This window comes from Sphaeramia orbicularis, chromosome 19 (genome assembly GCF_902148855.1).
Source record: "Sphaeramia orbicularis chromosome 19, fSphaOr1.1, whole genome shotgun sequence".
In the NCBI taxonomy this organism is placed as follows: domain Eukaryota; kingdom Metazoa; phylum Chordata; class Actinopteri; order Kurtiformes; family Apogonidae; genus Sphaeramia; species Sphaeramia orbicularis.
Window position 1 is genome coordinate 15816490 of NC_043975.1, and position 15450 is coordinate 15831939.

Here is a 15450-nt window from a genome sequence, read left to right on the forward strand (position 1 = left end):
GAGTCCTCGGTCCCATCACCTTGCAATCTGCAGGCCGGCCTCTTCTGTCCTCTTCTCTGCTCCTCTCAATTATGCAGCATCTTGTGACTCTCAACAGGTACTCGAAATATTCACACAAGGAGTCCTAAATTTACCGGAGCTAAATCTAGTACACCAGGATAAAACAGCGCTGGCATGAAAAGTACAAGGGAAAAAGTCAAAAAGCTTTTTTCTCAACAAGCGCTTATGTGCAAATTTAACGATGCTAAATGACAGACAGTGTCAAACAGGGTCTTTTCACCCCCATAACAAATTCCAAAAATGATTTATGTTTTTGTACATCTAACGAATGCAATATTTGTCATTTTGAAACAAATTGCCGCTGCATCTCTGGAAATGAATTCTATAGATTTTCCCCTCGCCTCATTCTGGTTTTCTCTCAGCGAGGGTTATTACTTAATTAGATCGGAGGAAGGCTCTGTCAGATATCTCCCCTGCCTCCGACTGAGACTCGCCTTACCTTACCAATAGAATACTGATCACTGGGCACAAGCCCTTAAGCAATTACCTTACATCAAATCTGAAATAATACATGAATACATTTCCACAAAGCCTGTGTCGACTTTGTTTTCTGTGTTGTTGCACTGAGCTGTTCACTGTTATTTAATATTATGATTTAAATCTTCAAGTTTTACTGCTTGTACAGTCCTCAAATTACATAATATTGATGTAGTGCATATATGGTATAGTGTATTGCTTGGTAATTACAAGTAAGTAAATAAGTACAAAATCTACAGGGGAAAAAGTAAGAGAAACTCCAAGGACAGTCTTGTTGTGACTGGTTTAGATTGGAAACAGCTCAGATTATACAAGAAAAGAAAGTTGGCAAACAGTTCTTCCAGGTAGATATTTAAGATAAATGGTTTCTGGAGGTTTTTCTCTGTATGCACCAATTCATAACTACCCGTTAATATACTAGAAATTACCATATACAGTATATGTGTGACAGACTTAATTCAAGAAAAAAAAACAACAACAAAGGGGCATTATAATAAACTCCAATGCATTTTGTTGAATAACTCACCAACTGTACATCACCCAACAAAATATATCATATGTTTTGTTTTGTTTTTTGTGCTCTAGATGTCACTTTTCAGCTGCAAATTTTGTTTGCAAAATCGCAGACTTGCTAAACGGACATTTTCAGATGTGGTGCCAAACAAGTGATGCCAGGCACAACAACCCCCGCCCCTCACATGTATTTCGCCCATTATAAGTAAATGAGAAGATTTTTAAAAATCATTTTAAAAAAAATTAACTTTGACCTACCTTTCCAAAAATGTAATGACATCTATTCTGGGACACTGCCAATCTATAAACCCAGTTTGGTATGAATTGAACCAATAGTTTTGCTGCTAAAGTGTTAACAAACAAACAAACCGAACCAAAAACAGTAATACCCCTTGCCTCCCCTTCAGGGGCAGGGTAATAACACAACCTATCCCCTCCATAGAAGTGGTTTTAGGTCCACATAAATACGAAGGGATGCAACAACTAGACTTTTAATAAAATTTGGAAAATTTAGCACATGGATTCCAACAGATACTATGATGCAGTCAAGAACATCCACTAAATTTGGAATTTTTGACCTTGATGTCAATAAACATCATTTAAAAACAGGAAAATTTCTGAAGTTTTCCTTATTTTCTTGTTTTTAAAGACATATTCCTGTATCTGTCATTGCTTTAAGAGTGTGAAAATGCCCTCGCTAACATTTATAAAGATAAGTTGATGAACCCTTTTCCTCCAGGCATCACAGGATACTCTTCTAACTAGAGGTATAAATCACATAATATGATGTTATAAATGTCAATATTGATTAATATGGAAAACATCCTGTGATCATATTTTTTTGCCTTAGTTTGAACCCTGTTAAAATTGCATGCATTTCTGACTCAAATTATTCTACAAACGGAGGATTCCCACAGCCTTATGTGGCATTTTCCTGATATTCTGAATGTGTGCAGATTATTTTTGGAACTTAATGAACAGAGTGTGCTCTTTCAGACCTCTACAGAAACAGGAAAGGAGGATGAATCATCCGGTAATTGCTGGATATCATTACCTGATTCTGTTAAAAGAGCAGTTTAAAGTATTTGCAGAAATCACAGCACATGGAAAGTGGAAAGTGTATTAAGGACAAAAAGGGTAAAAAGACAGTGGATTTCCTTTCCTTGGAGATCCAATCATGATTAAATATTAAAATGCCTGCACACGCCAAAAAGCATAAAAGGTGAAAATTTTAATAGAAGATAACAGAGCCTGAAGATTTTCTATAGAAAAAAAAAAAAAATTCCAACCTGCCAAACACATGGGAGACCTGGGATAAACCTCAACACATTTTTGTTAAACTGAACTTGTGAGCCATATATTACACCTTTAAATGCTTTATGCTCATATATTTATTGTGTGGAGATGCATCTGTTGACATTGGGAACAGCCATTAACATGTTACATCCACCGTTTCCTTCAGGAGATTCAACTTCACAAATGAAACATGCTCTTAGTGATATGAGAGTTCTTCAGTTGCAGAATGTGGCTTTTGGTCTTAATTGTGTGAAAATACTCCGAGGATTCCTACGGCCTTGTCTAGCCTTTTCTTCATGTTCTAAATGTGCGAAGATGATTCTTGAAACTTAAAGATCAGAATGTGCTCTTTCAAGCCTCTGCAACAGGATAGAAGGATGAATCATCCAGTAATTGCTGGGTATCAATACCTGATCCTGTAAAAGGAACAGTTAAAGTATTTGCAGACATGACTGCCTATAAGGAAAGAGTAGTGAAAAGAAAAAAGCAAAAAAAAATGACAGTGGGTTTCCTTCCCATGGAGATCCAATCATGATGAAATATTAAAATGCCTACATATGGTGCCATAAACCCTAATCTCCAGTTACCCCGCCCTACTGAGCTCCCTCCAGTCTGATCTGACGGGCCACAAAATTAATCACAATTGCTGTGATCAGTGCAGCCGTTGTGACTACTGGCACTTTTCTGAAATGTTAATAAAGCCATATTGAATGGTGCACTATTCTCGGCAGGAAGTCCGTAGCCTGTGGCTGCTCACTAAATCTCAATGACTTCATTAACTCATTACCATGAGTCACGGCGTGCAGTGCCAACAGCAATTAAAACACGACAGAAAAGAGCGGTGTCCTTGGGCCACTGTTCTGCTAGCGAGACTGATACGCTTTACTAGATTTACCAGGATGATTGACATATCAATAGGCGCAGAGGTGGATTAAATGGCCTCAATCAATATTCAGATTTGTCTCACTCACAAATTGTGCACACCTTGTCAAGTGCTGTCGGCTTTTGTGCTTTAGGCTGTGTGGCACACTCCAGCCTGAAGCAGGAAATCTAGTCTGTCAGATCCAGGAATGCAGGGTTGATTTTAATTTTTAACAGGAAAAAAAAGACTGACTTTTTAAAAAGAGAAAAATTAGCTAAACAAAGAGGAAAAAACCTTGAGGGCATCAAAGGTCACTAAGATTTCCTCCCTTTGCAGAGAACGCTGGTTAATATTCATCCAAATCTTTTGTCTTTTTATGCCTTATTCAACCGGAAGACCAAAGGAGACGGAAAAATCGTAACTTTCAATGAATATGTCAGGACTTTAATTCAAGTCTCTCCTCTGTCTTTTGTAGAAACACATTTCTATTCATGAAGCCAATCCTCCATAGTCATGACACTGCATACTTATGTTTCTTTTGTAAAACTCAAGCAAAATGGTAATTAAATTGCAACTGTGGGCTTCTGTCCCCTATGCAGACTTAAAGAAGCCTTTATCTTAGCAAATGACTGACAGTTGATTATGAAAAACCCAGCATTTCTTCTTCCTTTTTTCCCTCCTGCGTGATGACAGTCCACCCACACCTTCTGCCTTTGTGTGCACTATTGTTACGGCTCCATTGTTAATGAGTTTAGAATTAACTGGCTGTAATGACTGGAGCTGGGAGTCCCTGCTGAGCCTGATTGTGTTGTTGAATGGGGAGCTACAGGAGTAATGTATGGACGAATGTGCACGCAGTGTGCAGGTATGCAGCAACCTTTCCTGTTCATAAGCGCTTCCACAACTGGGAGGGTGGTGTTCATGAGGGTCATGCCTCAATACTTGGTGCTGCTGTACAACCTGGCATCAGCTGTCATCCTGCAGTTATTCATCTACTTCAGGGGATTGGTTTTATTGTGATTTTTATATCAGCCAGGCATCATACTCTCATACTGAAGCGTCAGTCAGCTGCGGGAATTAGACCGTGCCCCAACTATTCCATTACATCGAAATTAAGGTAATAGCTTATTCAGGGGCTTTTACTCAGCAATAAAACTAGATGGAGATAAATGTGCGAAAGAAAAGAGTTGTATTTCCATTCATGTCGAGTTGGAAGGCAAACTTTTGTGAAGTGAAAGAACTAAAATCCAGTGTTCACACAAATATAGGTGGTACAAAAAGATGGTACAAGGCTGTGTTTATAAATGTTTTAAGGGAGTGATATTTTGCTTTTTTAAATGGAATTATGCGTTTTAAATCATTTCCCTGTGGTCTATGTAAACTGTAAATGCTATGCTTGGGTCTGAATTCTTTATTAATTCAACTCCACAGGTCCATCTTCAACCCTATTTCTGACTAATGACACCAGAAAGGTCCTTTTGAGCGCTGGCCCTTTAAATGCAAATGAGCCACTTCATGCCCCACCCCCTCCAGGTTGTTGGCTGTGCTGCTCTTTCCCGTTCAACCAACAACTGAACATTTTTGGTAATCGGCTTAAAGTTTGGACATATTTTCAGTATGGACTACAACCGTACAATTATGACATATTCGGATCAATGTTTGTTGGAAGTCTTGACCTTATATGTGCAAATGTCGTGATGTAACTAGTTATAGACGTAACAAATAAAGCAGGAACTGAAACAGGCTGTAGAAATCCTCTTGATTTTTGCCAAAATGAATATAAAGATAGCTTTGCAGCACCTGGAGGGTTCAAATTCAAACGTTTTGAACTTTAAGGGTCCAAATACACAAATAAATGTACCAAAGACTAATAAAAGTGGATTTAGCAAAATATGAGCCCTTTACTGTCCACTGTGTTAACAGAGACAAATTTTAGGGTTGTGTTTGAACTGATGTAGTTTTAGCCACATGTTAGACACAGAAACTAGAAGCAGTCACCTTTCAAATGCAGTCTAATCTATCCTCAAGTATCAAATAACCCGAAGGAAAAAGATCCATGAAATAAGAGTCACTCACACTTATTTCCGAGGCAGTAAGAAGGTGGCATTTTACACACAGTACCTACTACGTTGTTGGCCATTTCTTCCAAAAATCTATTTTTCCTCATTCACACTGAAACACCCTGCTGGTGTGTAAGCATTTATCTACTCTGGTGAGCATTTTCACAAATATGTTGGCTAAAATGTTGAGAAAAAGATACACTATTAAATGTAGCTGTCTCTGTCAGTTGATGTTGTAGTATAACCAGATTAAAGACAATAAATGGCTTCACAGCAAAGCCCAGTTACATTTTTGAATGTCTGAAGATGAACGACTGAAGTTCACCGTGTGTAGAGACTTGGCATACATACAGTGTTGCCCATGAAGTTGGAATAATTTAGTTTTCAAATACATACCTCATTTTATTCTTATTTATAAACATCAGTAATCACCTTTGACCAGGTAAAATGATTACATACTGAGTCCCAGTTACACTTTATCCATGAAGAATAAATCATATTATCACAATCATTTCATGACAAGAGGTCAAAAGTATTTTATTCCGTCTTTAAGGGCACCAGTGTTAATGTACATTTTGTAATTCCACAGTTGCTTAAGGTGTGAGAAAGCACCTAGGCAAAACTCTCCAGTAAATTGTCTTATTTCTGGGTAGCAAACAAGAAAGAAAATTGCTTTTTTTTTTTAAACTTGGAGGATGTCTGGCTTGTAATCATTATGCAAAATGCTCCCTTGCACGGGAGATATTGCAAGATATATGCAAGATGTTAATAATACACATTACTTGAAACACAAACAAGAAACATAATAGCACCGGGTAGCCGCCAAGTAGCATGTGTAATGATTTAAAACACAATTTAGCTTAAACTTGTATCCATAAATATATCAGAGATTGTTGAGAAATTCAGCCCACCCACATAAACAACACACTACAATGTTAGAAATGTCAACGTTGAATGATAGTTGTGAGTGAATATATGCTTTCCATGGTAGCCTCATGTTGTTATTTATCCTTTCTGAGGCTGCTGCAGATTCATCCTGGCAACAGGCCTGGATTTGTCAGCATGGAGCTCTCCAAGGTGCTGATCCTGCTGCTCAGAGCTGCTCAGGATCTAACCAGCACCTTGGAGAGCTCCACAGCCCTGACAGTATTGTGTGAAGAAATGGATGCAGCCTTTCTCTGCATTATATGAAACTACATTGTTTTTTGCAATCCCATAGAGCGATTTCATTAGTCATTCATTCCAAGTCTTTCAAGTTGCTTGATTATTAGCACTGGGGTTACCAGCATCCAAGCTGCTCATAGGCCTGAAGCCCACAGTAATGTTAAGAAACTCTGGCAATGGCTTCACACTTCTCTTCGAGGACTTTGTGTCTCTGACTTTACTGGCAAGCTGTGTATTAACTCACTAGACTGTTTAATCCCTAATAAAAAGTATTGTAAATAGTAAATAAGTGGTGCCAGGCACAATAAACCCCACCCCTTGCATGTATTGTAGCTTATTTTTGCATCGATCCAGCTGATGTCATCATGTCAATGCATGTGGTGATGTCGGCATATCAATTACCTCTATATATGTGACAAGTTTGAAGCAAATTGAAACAAAATTGATGTTTTTGTTAGACGTGAAATTTCATCCATTATAAGTGAATGGAAGAAGAAAAAAGATCTTAAAAATTCATTAAAAATTTGAACTTTGTCCTTCTTTTTCCAAAATATAATCACATCTATTCTGGGTCACTGTCAATCTATAAACCCAAATTGGTATGAATTCAAACAATAGTTTTGCTGCTACAGACATGTGAAATTTCACCCTTTATAAGTAAATGGGGGGAAAAAAAAGATTTAAAAAATTCCTAAAAAATTGTAACTTTGACCTACTGTTCGCAAAGTGTAATGGCATCTATTCTGGGTGACTGGCAATCTATAAACTCAATTTGGTCTGAATTGAACCAATAATTTTGCTGCTAGAGTGTTAACAAACAAACAAACTGAACCAAAGACAATACCCCTTTTCCTCCCCTTCGGGGGGCGGGGTAATAAATAGCAAAGATACCATTGTTTTAAAACTGCAGTGTTCGATAGCATTTTGCAAACACTCTTCTGACTTCTGCAGCTAAACTATGTCTCTTTCAGGCTATAAAAATCTCTCGTGTCTCACAGATTTTGATGGCCTATTCAGATCTATATTTATGTTTCGTGTTTTGATTTGGACTGAGAGGAGGGAGCTGCAGAATGAAGGTGTGCAGCTTTAAATCCAATAAACAGCATAAATTGCTGATGAGAAGAAGTCTAGCCCTACATCAGAAAGCTGGAGCAGTGTACTTATGTATGACCAGTTTGGTACTAATATGGGTGTTTGGGAAATTCTGTAAATTTTGCCACTTTTACTGGTTTCGGTCAGAATCAATATGCTAGTAGTAGACAGTATGCCATTCCTTGAGTCAATTGCCCAAAACAGTCCAAGACAAATCTTATTTAACGTTAGTCCCTGCTGATACTGCACTGTAGGGAATTGCCTCAGGGTTGAAGCAAAGGTTATTATTACTCCTTTTTATGACAACCATAACAGGTCAGGAAAGGTTGAATGTACATCAATGCCAAACAAAAAAAAGCAGGATGAAGTACAGAGCAGTGGCCTATCTGGATTTTGGGGGGAATTTCTGTGTGCCTCTACTGTCTCTTCTTCTTCTCCTCTTCTCTCCCCCTCTGTCCTGCAGCATAATTCCCTATAATGAGCTTGTGGACAGGAGATGAGATATGATTCTTGGAATTAAAACAGCATTTTCTACTTTGATCATCCAGCAGTGTGTGAAGCACTGAAATAAGACTCTCCCCTTCTTTATCGAATCTTTGCTCTCGCTCTCCCTCTCTTAATCTTTTCCCTTGCTTGCTCGCCCTGCTCTATCTGAGCTTGGGGGATTGCTGTATGAGATGGAGAGTTAATGAAGAAAGCTTTTTTTTGTGTGTGTGTGTGCAAGAATACTGGTAAACTCCTGCAACTTTGTACTCTGCTTTTGTTAATCGCGTCACGATCGGCTTTCATGCTTTACAGTCCCAACCCCTGAACCAGTTAAGCATAAATATTTAACACCATTATTTCCAAGCCCCTGAAAATATGTCTTGCAAATGCACACGCTGCTATACAAATGAATCACTAGTATGTTTTGCTCTTAAGCTGACCGAGTTACGAGCTACAGTTTTAGCATCTTCCTTTTCATTTTATATCACGTCACTTACAGACAAAACAGAAGTCACGTGCCCGGATCACAAACACACTAACACTAATAACTGGCCATGTCTCATGAACTACTAGTGAGATGCAACATTGTCAAAAAGCCATTTAAGATGCTATCATCTAATATTGAGACTGACGTGGGCTGGTGCTGGCAGCGTGGTTATGTAAGCAGCTTTCTCAGGGACTGATAGCAATCCAACACACCCAGCAGGGGAGCTGTGGAGTGTGTGTGTGTGTGTGTGTGTGTGTGTGTGTGTGTGTGTGTGTGTGTGTGTGTGTGTATGTGTGTGTGTATGTGTGTGTGTGTGTGTGTGTGTTGGGCGAGGGGTGGGGTGTGTGAAACAAATCACATATTCAATACACTACATAATATTGCACCCAATGTTTTGCCACAGGTACAGAGAGATTCACTCCTTTGTGCCAATTGATTTGTTAATATGCTAATGTGGCATGATTAGCAACGCAAGAAATTGAGCGTGTCTTCGCACAGTGAGGTGTTGATTGAAAGAAATCAACAACCAGGGTAGATGAGAAAGAAAGAAATGCACATTTTGGAAGTCAAAACTTTGGAGTGGTGTTGTGATGACAGGCCAAAAAAGGATATTTAAAGAATGGGTTTTTGAGGAAGGTTATCTCCGTACAATACTGAATGATTTCTCAATATGAACGGCGTGTTTTAACAGTTACAAGTTCTTTCAATAAAGCCTTCTGTCCCTTCTGATATGGTGTGATATTTCAGATGCCAAACATTAATAGTAAAAAAACAAAATAAAAAGAAATGCAGATTGAGCCATATTGAGTCTATGAGGTTTATTTTCATTAACTGCTTTTTGGCAAATAAACTCGGCTGTGTAGGTTTTTTTTTTCCTCAAAATATTTTTTATTTTGCAGTTTCCTTTAAACATTTTAGAATATGATCATCAAAATCTGTACAAAAATAAACAATGAAAATACAGCTGTTTTCTGTATCAGGTATTGCAAATGGAAGCTTTTTGCTTTTTGTGAAGCTAACGGCTAACAGTAGCTAGTGTTATGTGAAGTTGCTGCTGTAGACGAGCAGAAAAGACATTTGTCGCTTTTCCATTGACTCTCAAATTGCGCAAATATAACTTGCACATAAAATTTGCCTAATGGAAAAACAACAATTTTGCCAAAATGCTAGTTTTTTGATTAAAAGTTTTTGCGCTGGCAAGAGGTGGTTTTTCAGGCATAGCAAAATTTGGTATATCACATAGAACTGCAATGGAAAGATAATTTTCCGCAACTAGAGTCCCATGAATAAAAAAAAAAAAAAAAAAAGAATGTTGACAGACGTTACAACAATCGAAGAAGAGTTTAAAAGAAACATATATGTGTGGACACACCAGGAAACCAAACTTTTTTTTTTTTAATTTAGTACGGGATAGAGGGGTAATAAATAATAATAATGAATATATTTGTAAATCAACCAGATATTTGCGTTCGTCGCCATGTTTATGGAATGACTTCTTGTGTCATCTTGCAATAATAAATAAACAAATCATCACATTTGTGATTTAATGGAAAAATCAACCTTACGCACTTCTGTTTTTTCGACATTTAGTAAATATCGGTAAAGTTTTGCGCATATGCCCAATGGGAAAGCAACTATTGATGTTTTGACAGGTATTCCTGAAAATCTGACCTACATCCACCACATAGGAAACAGTGCACAGGCTGTTATCATGGATGTAGATGAGAGACAGTGGGTGAAGCCGCTCACTTTTCCCCTTTTGATATGTTAAGATCTCTTTACCCATTGGAAATAAAAAAGTATTTAATACATGTAAATGCCTTCATTTTATATATTGTTACTTTTAATAGTAACAACATTTAATAGTATACATTTCATTTCAGGCTATTCTGCTGTCATGTTGCGATGCCGTAAAACATTGAGGAATGCCGCTGTGCCAGCTGCACTAAAGATTTTGCATATTATCATGATACATCTGTGGTCATAAATTAATGATCAGTTTGTTGGATTGTGGTTTCAGCTCCCAGGCTTATGAGCAGAAAGTACCAGAACCATTACCGAGCATAGTTCATGAGATATTACACATTATGCAACATTGTGTGTTAATATACAATTCAAGTGTATATGAAGTCTCACGGTCATAAAATACCATTTAGTTTTATTGAGATATACATCAGACTACAGCAGCAGCCCCTGGAGACAGTTATTCTGTCATCTAGCTTTGAAATGTGCATTATAGTCATGATTGTTAGATGATGTTTTAACAAAAATAACGAGCTTTACATGTTATCTTCATTAATCCTGCTCACTGAAAAGTTTCTCAGTTCTTATGGCTGACTTTGGTTCCTGAACACTCATAAAAATCCTCTTTCCAAGGCTGTGTGTATACTACGAATGCATGACACGTCAGCAGCTGACATTTGAGCAGATTGACTCCACATCATTGATTTGAGGAGATATCCCTGCTGATATGTCAAGGCCGGCCAGGGTAAGGGTTGCATGAAATACAGCGAAGCCCTTGTAAGAAAGAGTTACCGTGGGCTGAAAACCTGAGCAAACATTGTTAAGTGCTGATGGCGGCCATGCTGGCAAGTAGATTTACCCTGGGAGGGAGGTCTCCTCAGTGCGCAGACTTGCCTGTAGCTTTTCCACTGGTACATGTCTTCCTTGTAGTGGTGCTGCACCAGAAAGTGAGGAATTTCTTGCTGCTGCAGCAAACAATTCTCCTGCCGACTGTATGTAGGTGTTTCGCTTGGCTGTAAACGACCCCATCCAGATCCAATTAAGGACCACAAGTAATGCTGTTTACAGTTGAGCCTGTAGCCCTGTGTTTAAAACACTTTGATTCATCCCCTCTCCCTGCATTGCAGGAAAGCTGTACGTCAAAATAAGTGAATGCATTACATAGCGATGCTGTAGAATGATAACAATTGTTTGCTTGTGCAGTATTGAAAGGAAATGCTGAATCCTCCTGTTGGGCTCTTCAACCTTACAAGTTTCTGTTGCTGAAAAACACTGCACACATCATAAATACTGTATGGTGCATAATGTTGAGTCAGGAGAACTGTAAGTAATGCCCAGGCATCAAGGTTTCTTGTCACATTTTGCTTTTAAATAACTGCACAGGAACGTTCAGCCAGGTAATTTAAGGTGTGAGAGTCGACAAATGGATCAGTTTGATCCTTTGCAGCCCACATGGCAGGGTCAAAAACAGAAGCAGTACCACAAGAAAAGTAATGGAAATACATTATGTAACCCGAAAAGCTGAGTTGAAGATATCTCACCCAACAACAACACATCTGGACTTCCTTAAAAAATAACTCTCGGCAGGTATAACCCATCAGAAAGGAACCAAAGGCAGGATGCAGCACATGACAGAGTGTGTTCTCTGGGGAAAACACTCCACAACCATCAATATGTCAGCCCTGCACTACATGTCTGATGGATTTATCAAGCCATCGAATAGTATCGACTGGAAAAATGCTCAAGGTCAGCTTGAAGAAATCTCCATTACCCTGCTTTACATACGACAGTAAGAGGTTAATGTCACTGGTCTGTCCTGCTCCTTTAAGGGCAATAAGGACAGATTTCACCGTCTCATGAGGTTCAGTGACCACAGTAAATCTAAGGGGCGTTACCCAGGGCTGATCAATACTTGTATACAGCTATAGAGCTGTCAATATTGAAATTGAACCATTTTATCAAATCCTTAATTTTATTTTGAGACTGATGTGTCTAGAGTGTGCTACATATTTGTTCAAATGAAAGTGTCAATAGATAAATAGGATGCAGCATTCAGTTTTTCAACAAATAGATTCTAGTGAATAATAAAAATCAAAATATACAGTTGTTAAATATTCGATTCTGGCCTTCACTAACCATGACAAATTGAATAACTGTGTTGGCTAAGAGATAAACAAATGTTTCTTTTAGGGTGGGTGGGTTTTTCCATTAATGGACAGTAAAGAAAAGGCAGGGAAAAAAAAGTCAAAAGACTGAGAGTGAGGGTAATGACACACAATAAACGTCACCTGGACAGTGAATCAAACTGGGGATGCTGCAGTTTATAGCCACCATTTGACCACAGGTCACTGCAAAAACAATTATTTCAAGTGAGGAAAAAAAGAGTCTACATATTGACTAGTGAATAATAAAACTTGGGTACAACATGTTCTCAGAAAACAACATTATTTCCTTTTGCAAATGTCACATTAGCAACTAAATGCTAATCATTGCACAGAAAAACTACGGCAGTGGAAGCAAAACCCCTTATTGTACTGGCACTACATGTTATGATTTAATATTTTCTTTACACCATAAAAAATGTGCAATTATTTGTTTTCTAGTTTTATACCATCCTCGCAGCACCGCACATCTTGGACTGTGTGACCTTTCATCTTCTTTTCTGTTTTCTCTATTCTAATATCAAAAAGCTGTTTTCCAAATAATGGGTAAACTTTCTTTAAGATGGTAAAGAAGACCCATATGTTCATTTTAGAGGGTTGAATACAGCAGAATAATATCAATCTGTTAGTACTGATGTTCTTGTGTGCATTAGTATTTACACATATTTAAACATTATATGTGCTGTTTGCATATTTCCTTCACAGGGGATTCCATGCAGACCTCCTGCTGATGGATTATGTGGGAAAATAAATTCATCCTCATCAGCGTAGCTATAGTGGCACTGCTTATTATTATCACTTCCACTTAATATCTTTAATGCACTTCAAAGGAGAAAAGTTCATTTGGTCACTGGGTTTAAGGTCAGAGCTGGTGTATGCATATTCTATAGGAACACACATCTCCGTCGCTGTGTGGGAGGCAGCGGCGATGAGAACCTGATGGTAAATCGATAGTGATGGATCAAAGTGCTGCATGGCTGGAGCCCTGTGGTGTCAGGGTGCAGGGAACAATGTTGACTTTTTACACCCCCTCCCCCTTTCTTCTCATTATCCTTTTCTCTTCTCTTCCTCCCCCCACCCCCCAAATTCCCTCTTTTATCCCGAATCTCCTTTTTCTTTTCCCGCACGCTTGGTGGCATTTTATGTGTGCGCCTGGACACGCGTGTGAAAGAAGTGACTTGATGTTTTGTGTCACGGTGTCAGGTGGCATCAGCCGGTAGTTGATGGGAAGATAAAACGTAGCACAATCAATATCCGAGCACTAAAATTGTTCTCATTTCCAGAAGCCTCTGCACAACAAGTCTCCACACAGCTGTTGGTGCGACATGTGGGCACCATTCGACTCATAAAAATTAATCTCTCGCATTGGTTTATTGTTCATTACTGGGTTTTCACAAAATTGTACAAATTCACTCATAATGACAACTTGCAAATGTAACATGTTTCTGTTTTTCAGTCCAAACAGCTGGTGCAATTTGAGTGAATTTTTCTGTGATTTTTGCCGTAAATGAAGTACAATCCAATGAATAACCACTTGGTTCTGTTTTCTAGGAGAAAAACATTGGCCGGTCCGCTCCCAGAGTCACCATGGTAGGGATGGCTGTTTTTTGTTCAAGGGTTAAAGTTGCCTCTAACCACTTCTACATGTTTAACTGTATCTCTCTTTTGAACCGCCTGATCATTAATAGTGGTAATCTGAAGTAAGATCCAGTTCCTGATCAGTGTTTGGAGGCAGCTTGTACCTCAAGTGTTAATCGTAGTGCAGTGCCTTCCTGTTTAACCTCTATCTATAAACCTAACGTGTATTTTCCCTTTGATATTTAGCTTTCCTGTCTGTGTGATGAGTATATGTATGCAGTCTGGTGTGTGTGCTGGTACTGGGGGTGTAACGGTCCACTAAATCCATGGCTTGGTGCAGTTTGAGGAAAAAGAAATTCGAAAAATATAGTTCAGTTTTTTGGAAAGTTGCTGTCTTGCCTTGTATGAATCACAATCCAGGAGAAAACTAACCTAACATAGAGCTGGAAGTAGGGAGGAAATTTCAGAAACACATCTATCAAGATCATTATACTTTTTTTGTTTTTTTAATCCCATAAAGACCCAGCCACCGACGACCAAAACCATCTACTGATCTAAAATGTTTAATACCTGTTGATCCACTAATCCTATCAATACATGTAAATAATTAGCGTTAAATAGAGTTTTTCATCTTTTCATGGTCGTCAGATATGACCCATTTGGACGTTCAGAGACTCCATAGTTACTGTGGAAACACTAGTTGCTTTTCCATTGGATATATGCGCAAAACTTTACCGATATTTACTAATTGTTGAAAAAACAGAAGTGCGTAATGTCGGTTTTTCCATTAAATCACAAATGCGATGATTTGTTTATTTATTATCGCAAGATGATACGAGAAGTCATTCTGTAAACATGGCAACGAACGCAAATATTGTGTTGATTTACAGATATATTCATTATTATTATATATTACCCCTCTATCTTGTACTAAATTACAAAATGATTGAGTTTCCTGGTGTGTCCACACATACCGTGACATGTTTCTTCTTCTTCTTCGCTTGTTGTAACGTCCGTCAACATCCGTTTTTTTAATTCACCTGACTCTAGTTGGAAAAAAAGGTCTTTCCATTGCAGTTTTGCGTGATATACCATTTGCACCACGCCTGAAAAACCACCTCTTGCCAGTGCAAAAACTTTTAAGCGAAAAATGAGACTTTTGGCAAAATTGTTGTTTTGCAATTAGGTAAATTTTTATGTGCAAGTTATATTTGCACAATTTGAGGGTCAATGGAAAAAGCGACTATTGATTCACCAGTAAAACCTATGGAGTTGGATCAATGACAGTGTATGGACACACTTGTTTTATGTTTAGTTACTGATGTGTTTTGCTGGAAAAAGTCACTTTTTCATCAGTTTTTTTTTCTGTTTTTGATATGATAACCCTCAACTGTAATCTGAGCTTGATAACAAACTGGAAGAAAACTCCACGACTCTCTCTTTAAACATTAAAAGGCCTTTATTACCATG

At 38.2% G+C, this 15450-nt stretch overlaps 1 protein-coding gene across 6 annotated transcripts in view; it reads left to right on the plus strand.

Annotated features, from left to right (window-relative positions):
• Nucleotides 1-15450, plus strand: part of LOC115410082 (protein shisa-6-like) — a 113558-nt gene that overhangs the window by 58383 nt on the left and 39725 nt on the right. For 4 of the 6 annotated variants that reach the window (XM_030121512.1, XM_030121513.1, XM_030121517.1 and 1 more), the window contains exon 5: nt 13954-13992. The exons of the other annotated variants lie outside the window; for them this stretch is intronic. In XM_030121512.1, the coding sequence (XP_029977372.1) occupies nt 13954-13992 (39 nt within the window). The remainder of the gene's footprint in view (nt 1-13953; nt 13993-15450) is intronic. 6 annotated transcript variants of the gene reach the window in all.